The sequence below is a fragment of the Macrobrachium rosenbergii genome, chromosome 2 (assembly GCF_040412425.1).
Source record: "Macrobrachium rosenbergii isolate ZJJX-2024 chromosome 2, ASM4041242v1, whole genome shotgun sequence".
Taxonomy (NCBI): Eukaryota; Metazoa; Arthropoda; class Malacostraca; order Decapoda; family Palaemonidae; genus Macrobrachium; species Macrobrachium rosenbergii.
In genome coordinates this window covers 91,885,149-91,899,686 of record NC_089742.1, presented here as the reverse complement: position 1 = coordinate 91,899,686, position 14,538 = coordinate 91,885,149, and the positions used below count along the sequence as shown (strand labels likewise).

The 14,538-nt window shown below is 39.6% G+C and overlaps 1 protein-coding gene across 1 annotated transcript in view; it reads right to left on the bottom strand.

Moving 5' to 3' along the window:
* Positions 1–14,538, bottom strand: part of hiw (highwire) — a 1,788,684-nt gene that overhangs the window by 1,431,470 nt on the left and 342,676 nt on the right. The window contains 1 exon segment of the mRNA XM_067112237.1: positions 9,944–10,102. Within this exon segment, the coding sequence (XP_066968338.1) occupies positions 9,944–10,102 (159 nt within the window).

Genomic DNA, 14,538 nt, shown 5'->3' with positions numbered 1-14,538 from the left:
GAGGACGTTGCTGCTTTAGACTTGGACCTGGAACCAATGAATACAGAACAGGACCAGGTGGTAAGTAGTGAGGTAAGTGAGGTTGTGGGGCGGGCCCTTTTTTTGACTCCCCAGTTTCTTCAGTGTCATCTTTTGCAGGTTTTGTAAAGTCTTCCTCCTTGGGTGATAGAGCTCCATCAGCCATCCCCAAGTTGAAGTTGAAGACTTCATGGAAGGCGAAGGGCTATAAGTCCTTGTCTTCCAAGAAAGCATTGCCTTTCCCCGTCGAAGGCTAAGGTCTCAGCACCTGTAGCCTCCGGGAGCAAGTCTGGTTCCTCCGGCAAAGGCGCGAGTAAGAGGGCAGCAAAACCAAGCCCTCCTCCCCAGCCTGCCTTTGACGCGGAGGCTTTCGCGAACCAGCTCTTCCAACGGTTCTCGGCGGAGGTCGATTCTAAATTCACTAAAATATCAGAAAAGTTGGCCAGCCATGACAACATACTGGCGGGAATGGCTCACCCACCCACCAGCAGTGAACCCCAGTATGTCATCCCTGATACAGCGGACCTCCCTCCCTTCGATGTCGGGAACCCTTGGCGCTTCGCCCTCCGGGCCATCCAGCACGATGGCAATTTAACAGTCGAAGGTCTTGGCACGAGACGGATGGAGGAACTTGAGTTCTTTCCCGCCGATCTCTTGCCCCCCTACCCAGGCTTCATTAGGCTAACAGAGGAAGCATGGGTTCGTTCAGATAAGGTTCCTGGGGAGACTGTGATTGTCCCTAGGGACCAAGCTCAGTCGGCTCTCCTGCGCACTCTGACGGAGTGGCAGGCAGACAATACAAAGTTGACGCCTTTCAAGGGCAGCTTCACCATGTTTGCCCTGGGTGACAACTTGCCCACCCCCTGTTTGAACAAAGTCGCTCTGGCTACGGCCCCAGCGTGCTTTGATGGCAATCCCTTACCACAGCTGAGGAAACAGACTCCACTTCCCTGGTATTCCCAGGAAGTAATGAGTTCTGACGGATGCACCGTCCACTTTCACTGTTGGGAAGTTGGACCCCTTTTGTGCTTCCTCCCAGTTCAGTGAGCAGCTCCCCAAGCTGCCGGAATCTCTTGCTAAAGGCGGAGTTTGATGCCCGGTTAAGCTAGCCCGGTCCCTGAACTCCGTCTGCCTTACTGAAGCCACTGCCGTCTCCTGCGCGGACGAGCCATTCTTCCAAGTTTTGGCTAAGTCTCTGCTAGCTGGCTTTCAGTCTGACTTTTTTGAATTCATCATGGCCAGACTTGAATGCAGAAAGTTCATTTTGCTGATGCCACCATCCGTCACGAGCCTAACAAGCTCGTGAAGAGCTCGATCTGGGGACCTAACCTCTTCCCTGAAGATGAGGTTACGAATGTCATGAGTGAGGCTACAAGGGCCAACCAGAGTCTGCGCTCTCGCTGGGCATTTCTGCCTACAAGCGCAAGACCCCAGAATCTGGCGGCCCCCAGACGAGAGGAGGCAAACGTTTCAGGAGGCATAAGAGACCCCCCACCATCAGGCGGTAGTCCAAGCCGTCCCGGTCTCGGCAGTGGCACAGCCCTCCACCTCAAAGGCCCATCCCCAACAATATGTGCTGGTTCAACCAGCTCATTCCCTTGCACCCTCCGTATGTTGCTTCACCAGCATACAACCCACCTATGAGGGCCGTGGTTACTTTCACGGCCTTAATAGGAGCGCAGGGGGGGAAGAGCAAAAGGGCCCCTCAGAGGGGAAATCCAACACCACCCCAAGAGGTAAGCCTGGGCGTGGTAGAGGGAACAAACCCGCTCCCTCCCACTGAGAAAACACAGGTAGGTGGTCGCCTGTATTGGTTCAGGGACCAATGGACCTTCAGCCCTTGGGCACACAGCATTGTGTCCAAGGGTCTAGGATGGAGCTGGATCAAGGACCCTCCTCCTCTGACCAGGTTTTACCAGCCACCCTCACCAATCCTAAAGGATTACGTGGCAGAATTGCTCAACAAACAAGCAATAAAGAAAGTAAGGCACCTAAAGTTTCAAGGCAGGTTATTCACTGTTCCCAAAAAAAGACTCCGACCAGCAAAGAGTGATCCTGGATCTGTCGCGTCTAAATCTCTACATAAAATGCGACAAATTTCGCATGCTTACGGTAGCTCAGGTACGGACTCTACTTCGCGTGGAGCCGTCACCACCTCTATCGATCTTTCAGACGCTTATTATCACGCCCCGGTTGCGCGGAACTTCTCTCAGTTCCTCGGTTTCAGACTCGGGAATCAAGCCTACTCCTTCAGGGTCATGCCCTTCGGTCTAAACATTGCCCAGGATATTTACCAAGCTGGCGGACACGGTAGTTCAACAACTCCGGTCCCGAGGGATATCCCTAGCAGCGCATATTTAGACGATTGGATAATTTGGGCACCAACAGTTCGGAGTGTCGGAAGGCTACGTCCATGGTCATCAACTTCCTGGAGTCGTTAGGTTTTCAGCTGAACAGAGAGTAGTCCCGCCTGACTCCGAGTCCCGGTTTCAGTGGCTGGGTCTCCAGTGGGATCTGTCCTCTCACACGTTATCTCTCCCGCCTCCCAAGAGGAAGGAGATAGCATCTCTCACCAGAAAATTTCTGAAAAACCAATCAGCATCCTGCCGGTCCCAAGAAAGAGTCCTTGGGTCTCTTCAATTTGCCTCAGTGACGGACATGCTCTTAAAAGCAAAATTAAAAGACATAAACAGAGTGTGGCGGAGTCGAGCCAATGTCAAGCTCAGAGACAAGGTCTCCTCTATTCCTCGAATCTTAAAGACGAGACTGCGGCCTTGGGCCACAGTCAGAGGCCTGTCCAAGTCAGTTCCGCTTCGATTTCCCCCCCCCGGCACTAGTTGTCCACACGGACGCTTCCCTAAGCGGCTGGGGAGGATATTCACCAAAACAAAAGTACAAGGAACGTGGTCCACTATGTTTCAGCAGTTCCATATAAACACCCTGGAAGCTATGGCAGTTTTTCTAACTCTAAAGAAAATCCGCCCCAACCGGATTCATATCAGGCTGGTATTGGACAGCGCAGTGGTAGTTCATTGCATCAACAGGGCGGCTCCAAATCAGGTCGAGTAAACCAGGTAATGGTTGCTATCTTCTCCCTGGCGAACAAGCACAGCTGGCATCTGTCAGCCACCCACCTAGCGGGGGTACGGAACGTGGTGGCAGATTCCCTGTCCAGGGCTACTCCGTTGGAGACGGAGTGGTCCCTGGACGGGGAATCCTTCAATTGGATTTGCCGCCAGGTTCGGGTCTCCAAGTGGATCTGTTCGCGACGGAGAGCAACTTCAAGCTCCCCTGTTATGTGGCCCCGAACCTGGACCCCCAGGCGTACGCCACGGACGCAATGACAGTAGATTGGAACAATTGGGAGAAGATTTATCTGTTCCCTCCAATAAATTTGCTGCTGAAAGTATTACACAAACTCAGGACATTCAAAGGTCAACCAGCCCTAGTAGCCCCTATTGGCCGAAGAGCAATTGGTTCCCTCTTCTTCAGGAACTGGGATTATGGAGTCTTCGGATTCCCAAGCCCAAACTGACCCAGACAGTACAAACCAAGACAGTGTCAGCTTCCTCAAGAATTCAGAATGCCCTAGTTTTATGGACTTTATAAAGTTCGCAGCCCAAAAGGGAGCAAACATTGACCCTGTTAACACTCTGTTTTAGAATCAGACAAAAGAGATTCTACTCTTAGACAGTATGACTCAGCAGTCAAAAAATTAGCCTCCTTCCTGAAAACATCTGAAGCCAAAATCATGACAGCTAATTTGGCAGTTTCCTTCTTTAGATCACTGTTTGAGAAAGGCCTTGCTCCGGCCACTATTACCACAATCAAGTCAGCCCTGAAGAAGGTATTTCTATATGGCTTTAAAATTGACCTTACAGATTCCTATTTTTCATCTATCCCCAGAGCATGCGCTCGTCTGAGACCAGTATCACGCCCACAGTCTGTTACGTGGTTCCTCAATGATGTCCTTAAGTTAGCATCAGAGATGAACAACTTTCATTGCTCTTATCAGGATCTGTTAAGGAAGACTTTATTTCTGATTAGCTTGGCTTCAGGTGCCAGAATCTCAGAGCTATCGGCTCTCACTAGAGGTGATGATTTTTGTGAACTTCCTCCCGTCTGGAGAGGTCCTCCTTTCCCTGACCCTAGATTTTTAGCCAAAAATGAAGACCCACAAGACAGGTGGTCCCCTTGGAAGGTGGTGCCCTTCCACAAGACCAGTCTTTATGTCCAGTTTATACACTTAAATCTTACCTTTTAAGAACTCCACAGAGTAAGTCGGGTCCTCTTTTTATCAGGGAGAAAGGTGGTACTCTTTCACTAAATGCAATAAGACAACAGATTTTGTATTTTATTAAACAAGCCAACCCAGATTCAGTTCCTAAGATTCATGATATTCGAGCAGTGGCTACTTCCATTAATTACTTTCATAATATGGACTTCTCAGAACTCTCTAAATACACGGGTTGGAAATCACCTCTAGTGTTTAAACGCCACTATTTAAAATCACTCGAAGCCCTGAAATTTTCTACAATAGCTGTGGGAAGTGTCATCTCCCCACCTTAATTAATCATCTTCCTTATCCTCCCCTTTCCCCCCCGCCCGCCTGCCTCATTTACTTCTCTGCTTATCCTCCTGGTTGATCATGCCTCACTGCCTTGCTCCTCATATTGATGTATCTTGTCTCTGTTGAGTGGAAACTGTGATCTGACATGTTATGATTGTGATTTTCTTGTGGGGTACTGGGCGGTTTTTATTTTGCTCCATGTACCCAAGATATATATATATGTACTGTAAGTAATTATTTCCCATTTTATATTGTCTCTTATGTGTGTAGCTTTAAGATTACGTGTGTAGCTTTAAGATTGTTTATGCCATTTAACCTATGTAATTTTCATATGTCATTATGCTTTTAGTAGTTTTAAGTATTTTTGGGGTTTCTTCCTGCCACACTGGGGACTTCCCCACATTTCATAGTAATGTTAAGCTTTTGCTGCTTAGATTTAGGTTTAGTGTTCTTTTCACATGTAAGAGATTACCCTGATTAAAACCGTTTTTGTAAAATTTATGTTTTTCTTCAGATTACCTTGTTTCCTCGTAGTTTGCAGCCTTGGCATGATTCTCTATCACTATTTCACCAGCTGACACGGGACTGGACTCAGAAAAGGGATTTTGACAAAGGAAAAATCTATTTCTGAGGAAGGTCCCCGTGTCACCCGTGACCCTCCCTGACTCACCTGTTGCTCCCCTACTTGCTCATGCCAAGTCTGGGGTTAGTGCTAGCCTGGAATGAGGTAGGTGGCGCTGGTGTCGCCGAACTGGCGGGTGTTTGTGTGTGGGGGCTGTAACGGCTCACCGCTCTCTTCTGGGGTTTTGAGGGAGAGATCTTTCGAGTAAGACTCCGTGGGAAGTGATCCTTCACTCACCCCTTCGTTATACCGACGTCTTCCTTGGAGAAGACGCTCGATCTGGGGGTAGTAACCCCAGCTTTCCTGAAAGCTCTTTTTCTCTGGTATATCTAGCATTTTATACCTAGAAATTCGTGCTACAATGGAATTTCAACGGGTGACACGGGACCTTCTCAGAAATAGATTTTTCCTTTGTCAAAATCCTTTATATATATATATATATATATATTTATATATATATATATATATATATATATATATATATATATATATATATATATATATAAATATATATATATATATATATATATATATATATATATATATATATATATATATATATATATATATATATCTGCCTATATATATATATTAAGTATATATATATATAATTTAGGAAATTTTTCTTAATTTTATGATAACAGACATACAGTAATTATATTATTATAAATACTGTATTATTAATTTAATGTGATAATATGGCTTATTTTTTTCAATGTTATCATTAATAACAACAGTTTTCATGTGTACCCATTGCAGTACATTCTGGTAGTGGCTATAGGCTACCTAGCCTAGCCTATTAAAAAGTGCTTCTGATACGGTAAGTTATTCAACTCTGAACCTATTTAATTGTAATTTGTGTAAAGTTTTGTATAAAAAGGCAAGGTTGGGGTAATGACTGGTGGTCAGGAATGGATTAATCCATTTTCAGTTATTTCTTATGGGAGAAATTAACTCAGAATTCGACAAAATCGAATCTCGACACTTCTTCTGGAACGAATTAGCGTCGAGGACCGAGGTTCTACTGTAGTTTGATGGTCATCCTCGATGACCTTTGATGGTCATCCTCTGTGACACTTGTTAGTGGTCTTGACATCTCTGGGGAGATGTTTTGCACGGTAGGAGGATTGTTAATTATCATTACAGATGTTTATGTATTATGAGTGTAATTGGTATTTATGATAATATGGGTTATTGTTATTTGTGCTGCTTTAATGATTTTTCAGTTATTTGTACTTTTGGTTTTACCATTTATACTAACTGATGTCTCTTTATGCTGTCTGTATTGTTTATTATTGTTTGATGTAGGTTAAATGTTGTTCTCTTTTACATGGTGTTTGTTACTTTTGCTTCTGTGGTAATGTTTTACTTTAAAGTAACTTATTTTGCCACATCTTTGTTATTCAACTGACTCTTTGGTTTTTTGATATTGCATATTTATTTGTTGATTTACGCCACACTTGACTCAATTGTAAATATGTATATTACTTAATGTTAATAAACTAGTTTTAATGTTATTTTGCTGGTTATGTTGTTCCCCTTTCCCCGTTGTTGTCTCAACTTCTGCCAGTCCTTCCAGTCCATTTCTCTGTAACTGATGATTTGATGAACCGAGAGATGTGGTTCATAACAATATATATATATATATATATATATATATATATATATATATATATATATATATATATATATATATATATATATATATATATATATATATATATATATATATATATATATATATATATATATATATATATATATATATATATAATAATGATAAATCCACTGGGCACCCACACCAAGTAGTTAAAAGCTTATCCTAACTAGTATTTCATAACCATTAAACATTTTACCCCTTGGGGCTGGGTGACATATTATGTATGTTTACTCGTAGGATTGGAGTGGATTCCGGGACGCACACACACACATACATATATATATGTGAGTGTTTGTGTTCAAGATTTTACAGCACACAGTTTGAACGAATTTTGCGGGAGAAATATTCTATGTGCCATAAATCACTATTAGCAACTCTTCAGATCGCAGTATGTGAGTCAGAGCCACTAGGAGAGATCCAGTCTTGCCTGAGGTGGTATTGGGGAATGTTGTCCCAACTTCCCAACTAAGAATGACTTGTAAATATTTTACAATAAATATATTCAATTTTGTTACTGGTTTTACTTATCTGTAATTATAATTTTATAAAATAAAATTGACATATATTAGAAAAAACACTTATAACTTGGTAAAATTAGGATATTTTTACAACTATCTTTTTGGAAAAGAGGCCCTGCACAGGGTTGGAAATATTCACTTTCAACTTCCCCCGGAAGATATAGTAAATATTTTACAATTTTTTCATTGTGCATATGCATAGCTTCCTCTTTCCATTGATGTGTTTTTTTTTAAATTGGCCATCCTTAAATTCAGCCCAGTCTAGGGGTGTACTTACCATATATTTAACCCGGACTGTGAGGGTTAAAATATTAACATACTGTACAAGATGCATGAAATACACTAGTCATACAATATGGAAAAAGACCATAAATATCTTTGAGTATCTGTTTCAACATAAAAATTATGGAATGCTTCACACATACTACGTCCAAGGCAACCCCGTCCCCTTCTCTCTCTTTCTCTCATACAGTATTTTTATTGACACTGATTTAATGCAGTACAGTATTGTACTTGACACAACCATGTAATGTTACACTTTTATCTCTGTTAGTCTGTGTATATGAGCATGGGTATATGTATACATACTCATCGTATTATGATAAACTGTCATCAGCTTTTTTTCCAGTGTATTTTAAATGAGTCACATTCTTTACACTCCTGACAAATCCTTGGCTTAGTAGAAAGAAGAGGTTTCATGCAAATGTCATTTTGTCAAATAAAAAAGATGACTGTAAAACATCATCTTTTTAATATGACAAAATGACATTTGCATGAAACCTCTTCTTTCTAATCAGCCAAAAATTTTTAAGTTTTATGAAACTGGCAAAGAGACTTTAGTGTAATACCCTAATGGTTGGATGAAAGTTTATGATTCCTTTTATGCTTGCAGCCTTCTTTACAAAATGCTAAAACCACAAAGGAAAAATATGCAATAACATAAAAGTAGTATGACCTTGATGAAGTTCAGACATGCACTGACAGTATATGTGAGTGTCCTTGGCTCCTTGGCATTGTGAACTTAACCCCTTGTGGACGGGTAACACACATATATGTTTAACATATAGCTTTGTGGTAAACCAGGTAACATACATGTATGTTCAAGATTTGGCACCATACAGTTTGAACAAATTTTGCGGGGAAAATGTTCCAAGTGCCATTTATCACTACTGGCAACTCTTCAGAACACAGTGCGAGAGTCAGAGAGAGCTGGGAGAGATTCAGCCTTGCTTGAGGTGATAAGGGGGGAATGTTGTCCCAACTTCCCATCCAAGGATGTGTCGTAAACATTTTACGATAAATATACTCAGAATTTGTTCCTGATCTTAGTTCTTAGCTGTTATATTGTCTGAGCTGTAATTATAATTGATAAAATACAAAAAAAATTAGAAAAATCACGTATAACTTGGTAAAATTAGCATATTTTTACAACTGTCTTACAGAAAAGAGGCCCACACTGGGTGAGAAATATTCACTTTCAACTTCCCATGGAAATTTTGTCAGAATTTTTTTCTTATACACGAGCATATTCATAACTTCCTCTTTCCATTGATGAGTTTTTTTTAAATTGGCCATCCTTAAATTTAGTCTGGTCATGGGTGTAAGCATTAGCATATATTAGCAAGGACTGTGAGGGTTAAGACAACTTACCGGACATTGCATCTGGTGAAAATCTGACTTTATATGATGTATACTGTCAAGAATTAATCGCATGAGGTTGGTTTAAACAATTCTGGTGTGACTTCATATTCATCATACTAGATTAACTTACTTTTCAGAGTTTCACCCATTACTCCTGACTACCACTATAGCTAGCAATGAACACTTTGTTTTTTCCTGTTATATAAATTCATCCATGACTGAAGACATTTTATGTATCACAGAAATGTCATGGGATTCACAGGTATGAAGTTTAGTTTCTGAGCTACCAATTAGAGGAAAACATTTACTCTTCATGAGGTTCCATTTCTACCAAACATATCAGTAGGAACTGGCACCCTAAATGCCCAGTCTCAGCCATACCCGAAAGGGGCAGCACGAACTGTTATTAGAGAAGCACAAGCACAAATTTAACCTACTCAAAGGGACTGATATTACACCAAGCCATACAGAATACAAAGAGCCACACCCTACACATCAGCCCACCCCTCGTATCTCTTGAGATAGTTCCTCCCTCATAATACTAATACAAGTTCAATGTATAAACAATGTTCATCTTGAAACATTGATAAATGAAGGACACACCAATCACACTTCCCATTATTTGCTTCAAAGATGACCACAACCCCACTATGGTGCCTTCTCCAATTAAGGAAATTATTATGTGGGATATGAAGGGTCAAACCTAATTACAAATGCAAGCTGTTCAAGGACCCAATTAATAATTTGAACTGCACTAATTAATAAAAGTAACTGCATTTAATGCTTTTCAATAGATAATTATCAAAACACACTACATACAGTTTTGAATACAAAAGCAGCTCAGAATGTGAAATTGAAAAAATTTCCAGAATCTAGTTATGCATAGGTTCAACAAAAAATAATTAAATACTTACCAGCTCCTTCTTTTATCTGAGGCATGTAGTCTCTCCCACACTGTCCTTTATTGTTGATACCAAAGCTATACACCTGACCTTTGTTGGTTAATGCTATTGCATGTGCCTTTCCCAGTGCTGCACTTGCTACATGAACATCCCGCATCTCTGTCACCAATCCTGGAAGATTCAGAAATTAAAAAGAACAAAATCCACGGGCCGAGACAGAAAGAAGAGAGCAACATTAAAATTTTCAACATATTGCATGTTGCAACAAAAATAGCCTGTACTCCTTGCATGATTTGTGGAAAACAAGTCAGATGGTACAATGTTTTCCAATAATTTAATTTATATTTGGGATGAATCTTACCAACTGTTACAGATAGCTTATATATCTCTGCACCGATAGGCGGGTCGGCATTCAAACAAAAGAAAAAAATCAAGTGGTTGTCTGGATGACTTTCTGGTACACCTGTCCTCCACTAGGTTATTTCGAATGTTTTAGCTCATCAAAATTCTCCTCACCGCCACTGTGTACAGGCACTCATTGGTATTTCATGGTTTTGGCTGTTTGGTACTTTCCCAGTACTGTGCAATTATTTTTCCTAGGATGCCTTCCACTGGAATCAAGGCTAAGAATGTCAGGTTCTGTAGAAATGATTACTGCTTTGGCAGAATGTTGATTTTTGAGGTAGACAGACAGTTTGTGCCAGCTGCAGGGGTATAAAGTGTGATCCTGTGAATAGATGTGAGGAATGTAGGGGTTTTTGAAGGACTTTCTGCTTATCACTTTCAATTTCCCATGGAAGGTAAGGAAATTTTTTATAATTTTCTTTCTTACACCAGGTGCATTTGCATGTCTTCCACTTTCCATTGAAGTTATTTTTTCTTAAATTGGCCAACATTAAAGTTTGCCCAGTCTAGGGGGTTGCATGATATATAATTAGCCTGTCCCTGAAGGGTTAAGTTCGTTAGTATAGGGAGAGAAGCGAAGCATATAGATTATGAAAGCAAATAGTTAGGTCAGGTCATAAACTTGTCATTTCTTCCCCTTCTCCAGGTCCTTCATCTGTAGTTATCCTTACTTAGGATGGGGCTTTTCCTCTGGTAATGTTTTAGCTAGTTTGATTGCTTGATTATGGCTACCAAAACTGGTATTGCAACATCTAGGTCATGAATGCAATAATAAATTAAGACAGGAAACTAAAAAACAAATAAATTTAAAATGGGTTTCTTATGACAAACCTAATATCTGTACTGTGTATGTATATATATATATATATATATATATATATATATATATATATATTATATATATATATATATATATATATGTTACATATATTGGTCCAATAGTCTGTATTTTAATATATCTTGTTTTAAATGTATAATTTTAAGTGTAAAAATTTTCAATTTGAGTTTTATGCTCATTATGTGTTGCTTTTATCCATTTTAGAGCCATTGAAGATGTAATAATATGAGAATATATTGGTCCCAAATGTCTGGAAATAAATATCTTGTTTTTAGAAGAGCAATTTTAATTGTCCATCAGCATATGTGTTTTATATATATATATATATATATATATATATATATATATATATATATATATATATATATATATATATATATATATATATATATATATATATATATATATATATATATATATATATATATATATTCATATTACACAACAAATATTAGGTTTGTCTTAAGAAACCCATTTTAAATTTATTTATTTTTTTAATTTCCTACTTTAATTTATTATTGCATCCATAACCTAGATGTTGTGACATCAGTTTTAGTAGCCATAATCGAGCAATCAAACTATTAAAACATTACCATATATATATATATATATATATATATATATATATATATATATATATATATATATATATATTTATATAATATATATATATATATATATATATATATATATTTATTTATATATATAACATTACATGTTGTGTCATAGTGTATATATATATATATATATATATAATATATATATATATATATATATATATATATATATATATATATATATATATATATATATATATATATATATATATATATATATATATATATATATATATATATATATATATATATATAAATATATATAAAAGTATATCTCTTAGTTTAACCAGACCACTGAGCTGATTAACAGCTCTCCTAGGGCTAGCCCGAAGGATTAGACTTATTTTACGTGGCTAAGAACCACCTGGTTACCTAGAAACAGGACCTACAGCTTATTGTGGAATCCGAACCACATTACAGCAAGAAATGAATTTCTATCACTAGAAATAAATTCCTCTAATTCTTCATTGGCTGGTCGGAGAGTAACAGCTGGGCCTACAGCGTTTAAGGAGAGCTCTATCCACCCCTCCAACAAAGAACTCTATATATAATATAATATATGTATATATATATATATATATATATATATATATATATATATATATATATACACAGTAATACTTCCATCTTACACAATTTGAGTTGTCGAATTCACACAAATGAACTTTTCAATGGAACCTAACTAATGGGCATACACGATTTTTTCACAGACACACGAAATTAGAGAAACCCTGCAGAAGTGGGTGTTTAATTTTTGAAGTAATTTACAAGTTTTCATGCTTTTATGTGTAAAATCTGTAAAAAAAATGCATTTCATGCTTTTATGTGTAAAATCTGTATGAAAAATGCATTTCATGCTTTTATGTGTAAAATCTGTATGAAAATGCATTTCATGTTTTAATGTGCAAAATCTCTATGAAAAATGCATTTCATGCTTTCATGTATAAAATCTCTATGAAAAATTAATTTCATGCTTTTATGTGTAAAATCTGTATCGAAAATGTATTATTTCTGAGTTCAGCCCCGTGTCAGCCGGTGAAATTCCATTCTAGCTCGAATTTCTAGGTATAAATATTGCTAAATATACCAGAGAAAAAAGCTTTCAGGAATGCTGGAGTTACTACCCACAGATCGGCGTCTTCTAATGAAGACGTCGGTATAACCGAGGGTGAGTGAAAGAATCACAACCACAGAGCCACACTCGATAGACATCCCCATGTCAAGATCCCGGGAAGAGCGAGGGGCGTACCAGCGCCCACGCTCACCCGCCCCCGCCACGTGGCGACTCCAGCGCCATCTGAACTCATTCCATTTCTAGCACTCGTTTTTTGATCGCTGATTTGTTTGTGGCTTGTGTTTTTTGGCGTGATTTGCCTTTATTTCACCATGTCGTCAAGCACCTTTACTGTTTCCAAGTTAAGTACCATATTCTTGTGGGGTTTTTATGATAAGTTTGGCTGTTTTACATCGTATTTAGATATTATACGTGAATCTTGTTGGGACGCTGCGGCGTCCCCTTGTCAGCCATGTCGACCGCGAGGTTCGCTCGTTCAGCTTGTTCTGTTCGGGCTTCTCTTGGTCGGTTACATTATTTATCATTCCCCCCATAGGATTCATCCTGGTGGTCTTGCCTGGGTTGGGTCTTTGGGATATCCTCTAAAGTTAATTTCGTAGAACTTCCCATCATAGGAGTTCTTACATTTAGGGTTCCCGTAGTATTTTCCGCCTAGGTATCTCCCCAGGATGTTTTCCCTATTAATTATGGTCATTATTGATTTCTATTATGTTTGTGCTTGATGTCATGTTTTATTATATTTAAATCTTATCATTATTACCGCGAGCGTCAGGTACAGTCCTATCTGTTTACTTCCTGTCGCTTTGTTGGTTAGGCTACGTGCCAAGCACAAGCCGATATCAATGTCTAGTGTATATATTTAGTAATGGTGGTTATTTATTTATTATTTATTTATTATTTATTTATTATTTCTGGTTAACATCCCTGTCCTAGCCCTGCCTAGTGCAAGGTTAGGCTTTCCTGGTAGCCTATTTGGCCTCCCTCTCTCCCTTGTACCCTGGAGTAGGTTAGGTGAGAGGAGGGGATCAGCAGATGGAGGGAGTTTCTGTTGTTGTTCCATCCACCGACCGTTGTTTGGGTGGTGGAGTGAGACCCCATTGTCCTCCCCCCTTCTTTTCGGAGGGGTAGAGGTTTTCCTTGGGTGTGTCTCCTCCACGCTATTTTAGCATTCCCTTACCTTACGGTTCTGGCTGGCCTTCGACACAGGAATTTTCTCTCCTGTTGGTTCTACATCCCTCCCTTTCATTCTCCCCTTCAGTATTTTATAGACTGTGTCTATTACAAGGTGTCAGAGTGGGGGTCGTAGGCTACTTCCTTTTCCCTTCCTGTTAGGGCAGGCCTAGAGCTCTCCCTACTTGGGTATCACTTTACCTAGTACAGCTTGGGATTTCAGTTGAGATGGGTACACGTCTTCCCTAGTCTCCTGTTTTCCTCTTCTCTGGTCTAGCCCCTCCTTACTTAGCTTTTCCCCCTTCCCTAGCCTACCCTAAGTCAATTCCTTGTCATCTATCATGGTGTGACATCGGTCCACGATGTTCTCCCCGAGTACTTGGGTCCTCCCTGGTGGAGGGATTCGCTCCCTCCCAGGGATGGTTCCTGGTGACAACCGTCTTGACTTTATGTTTCGTTTACCCGCTCTCCTCGGATCGGGTGGGTCTTCGAACATTTTCAG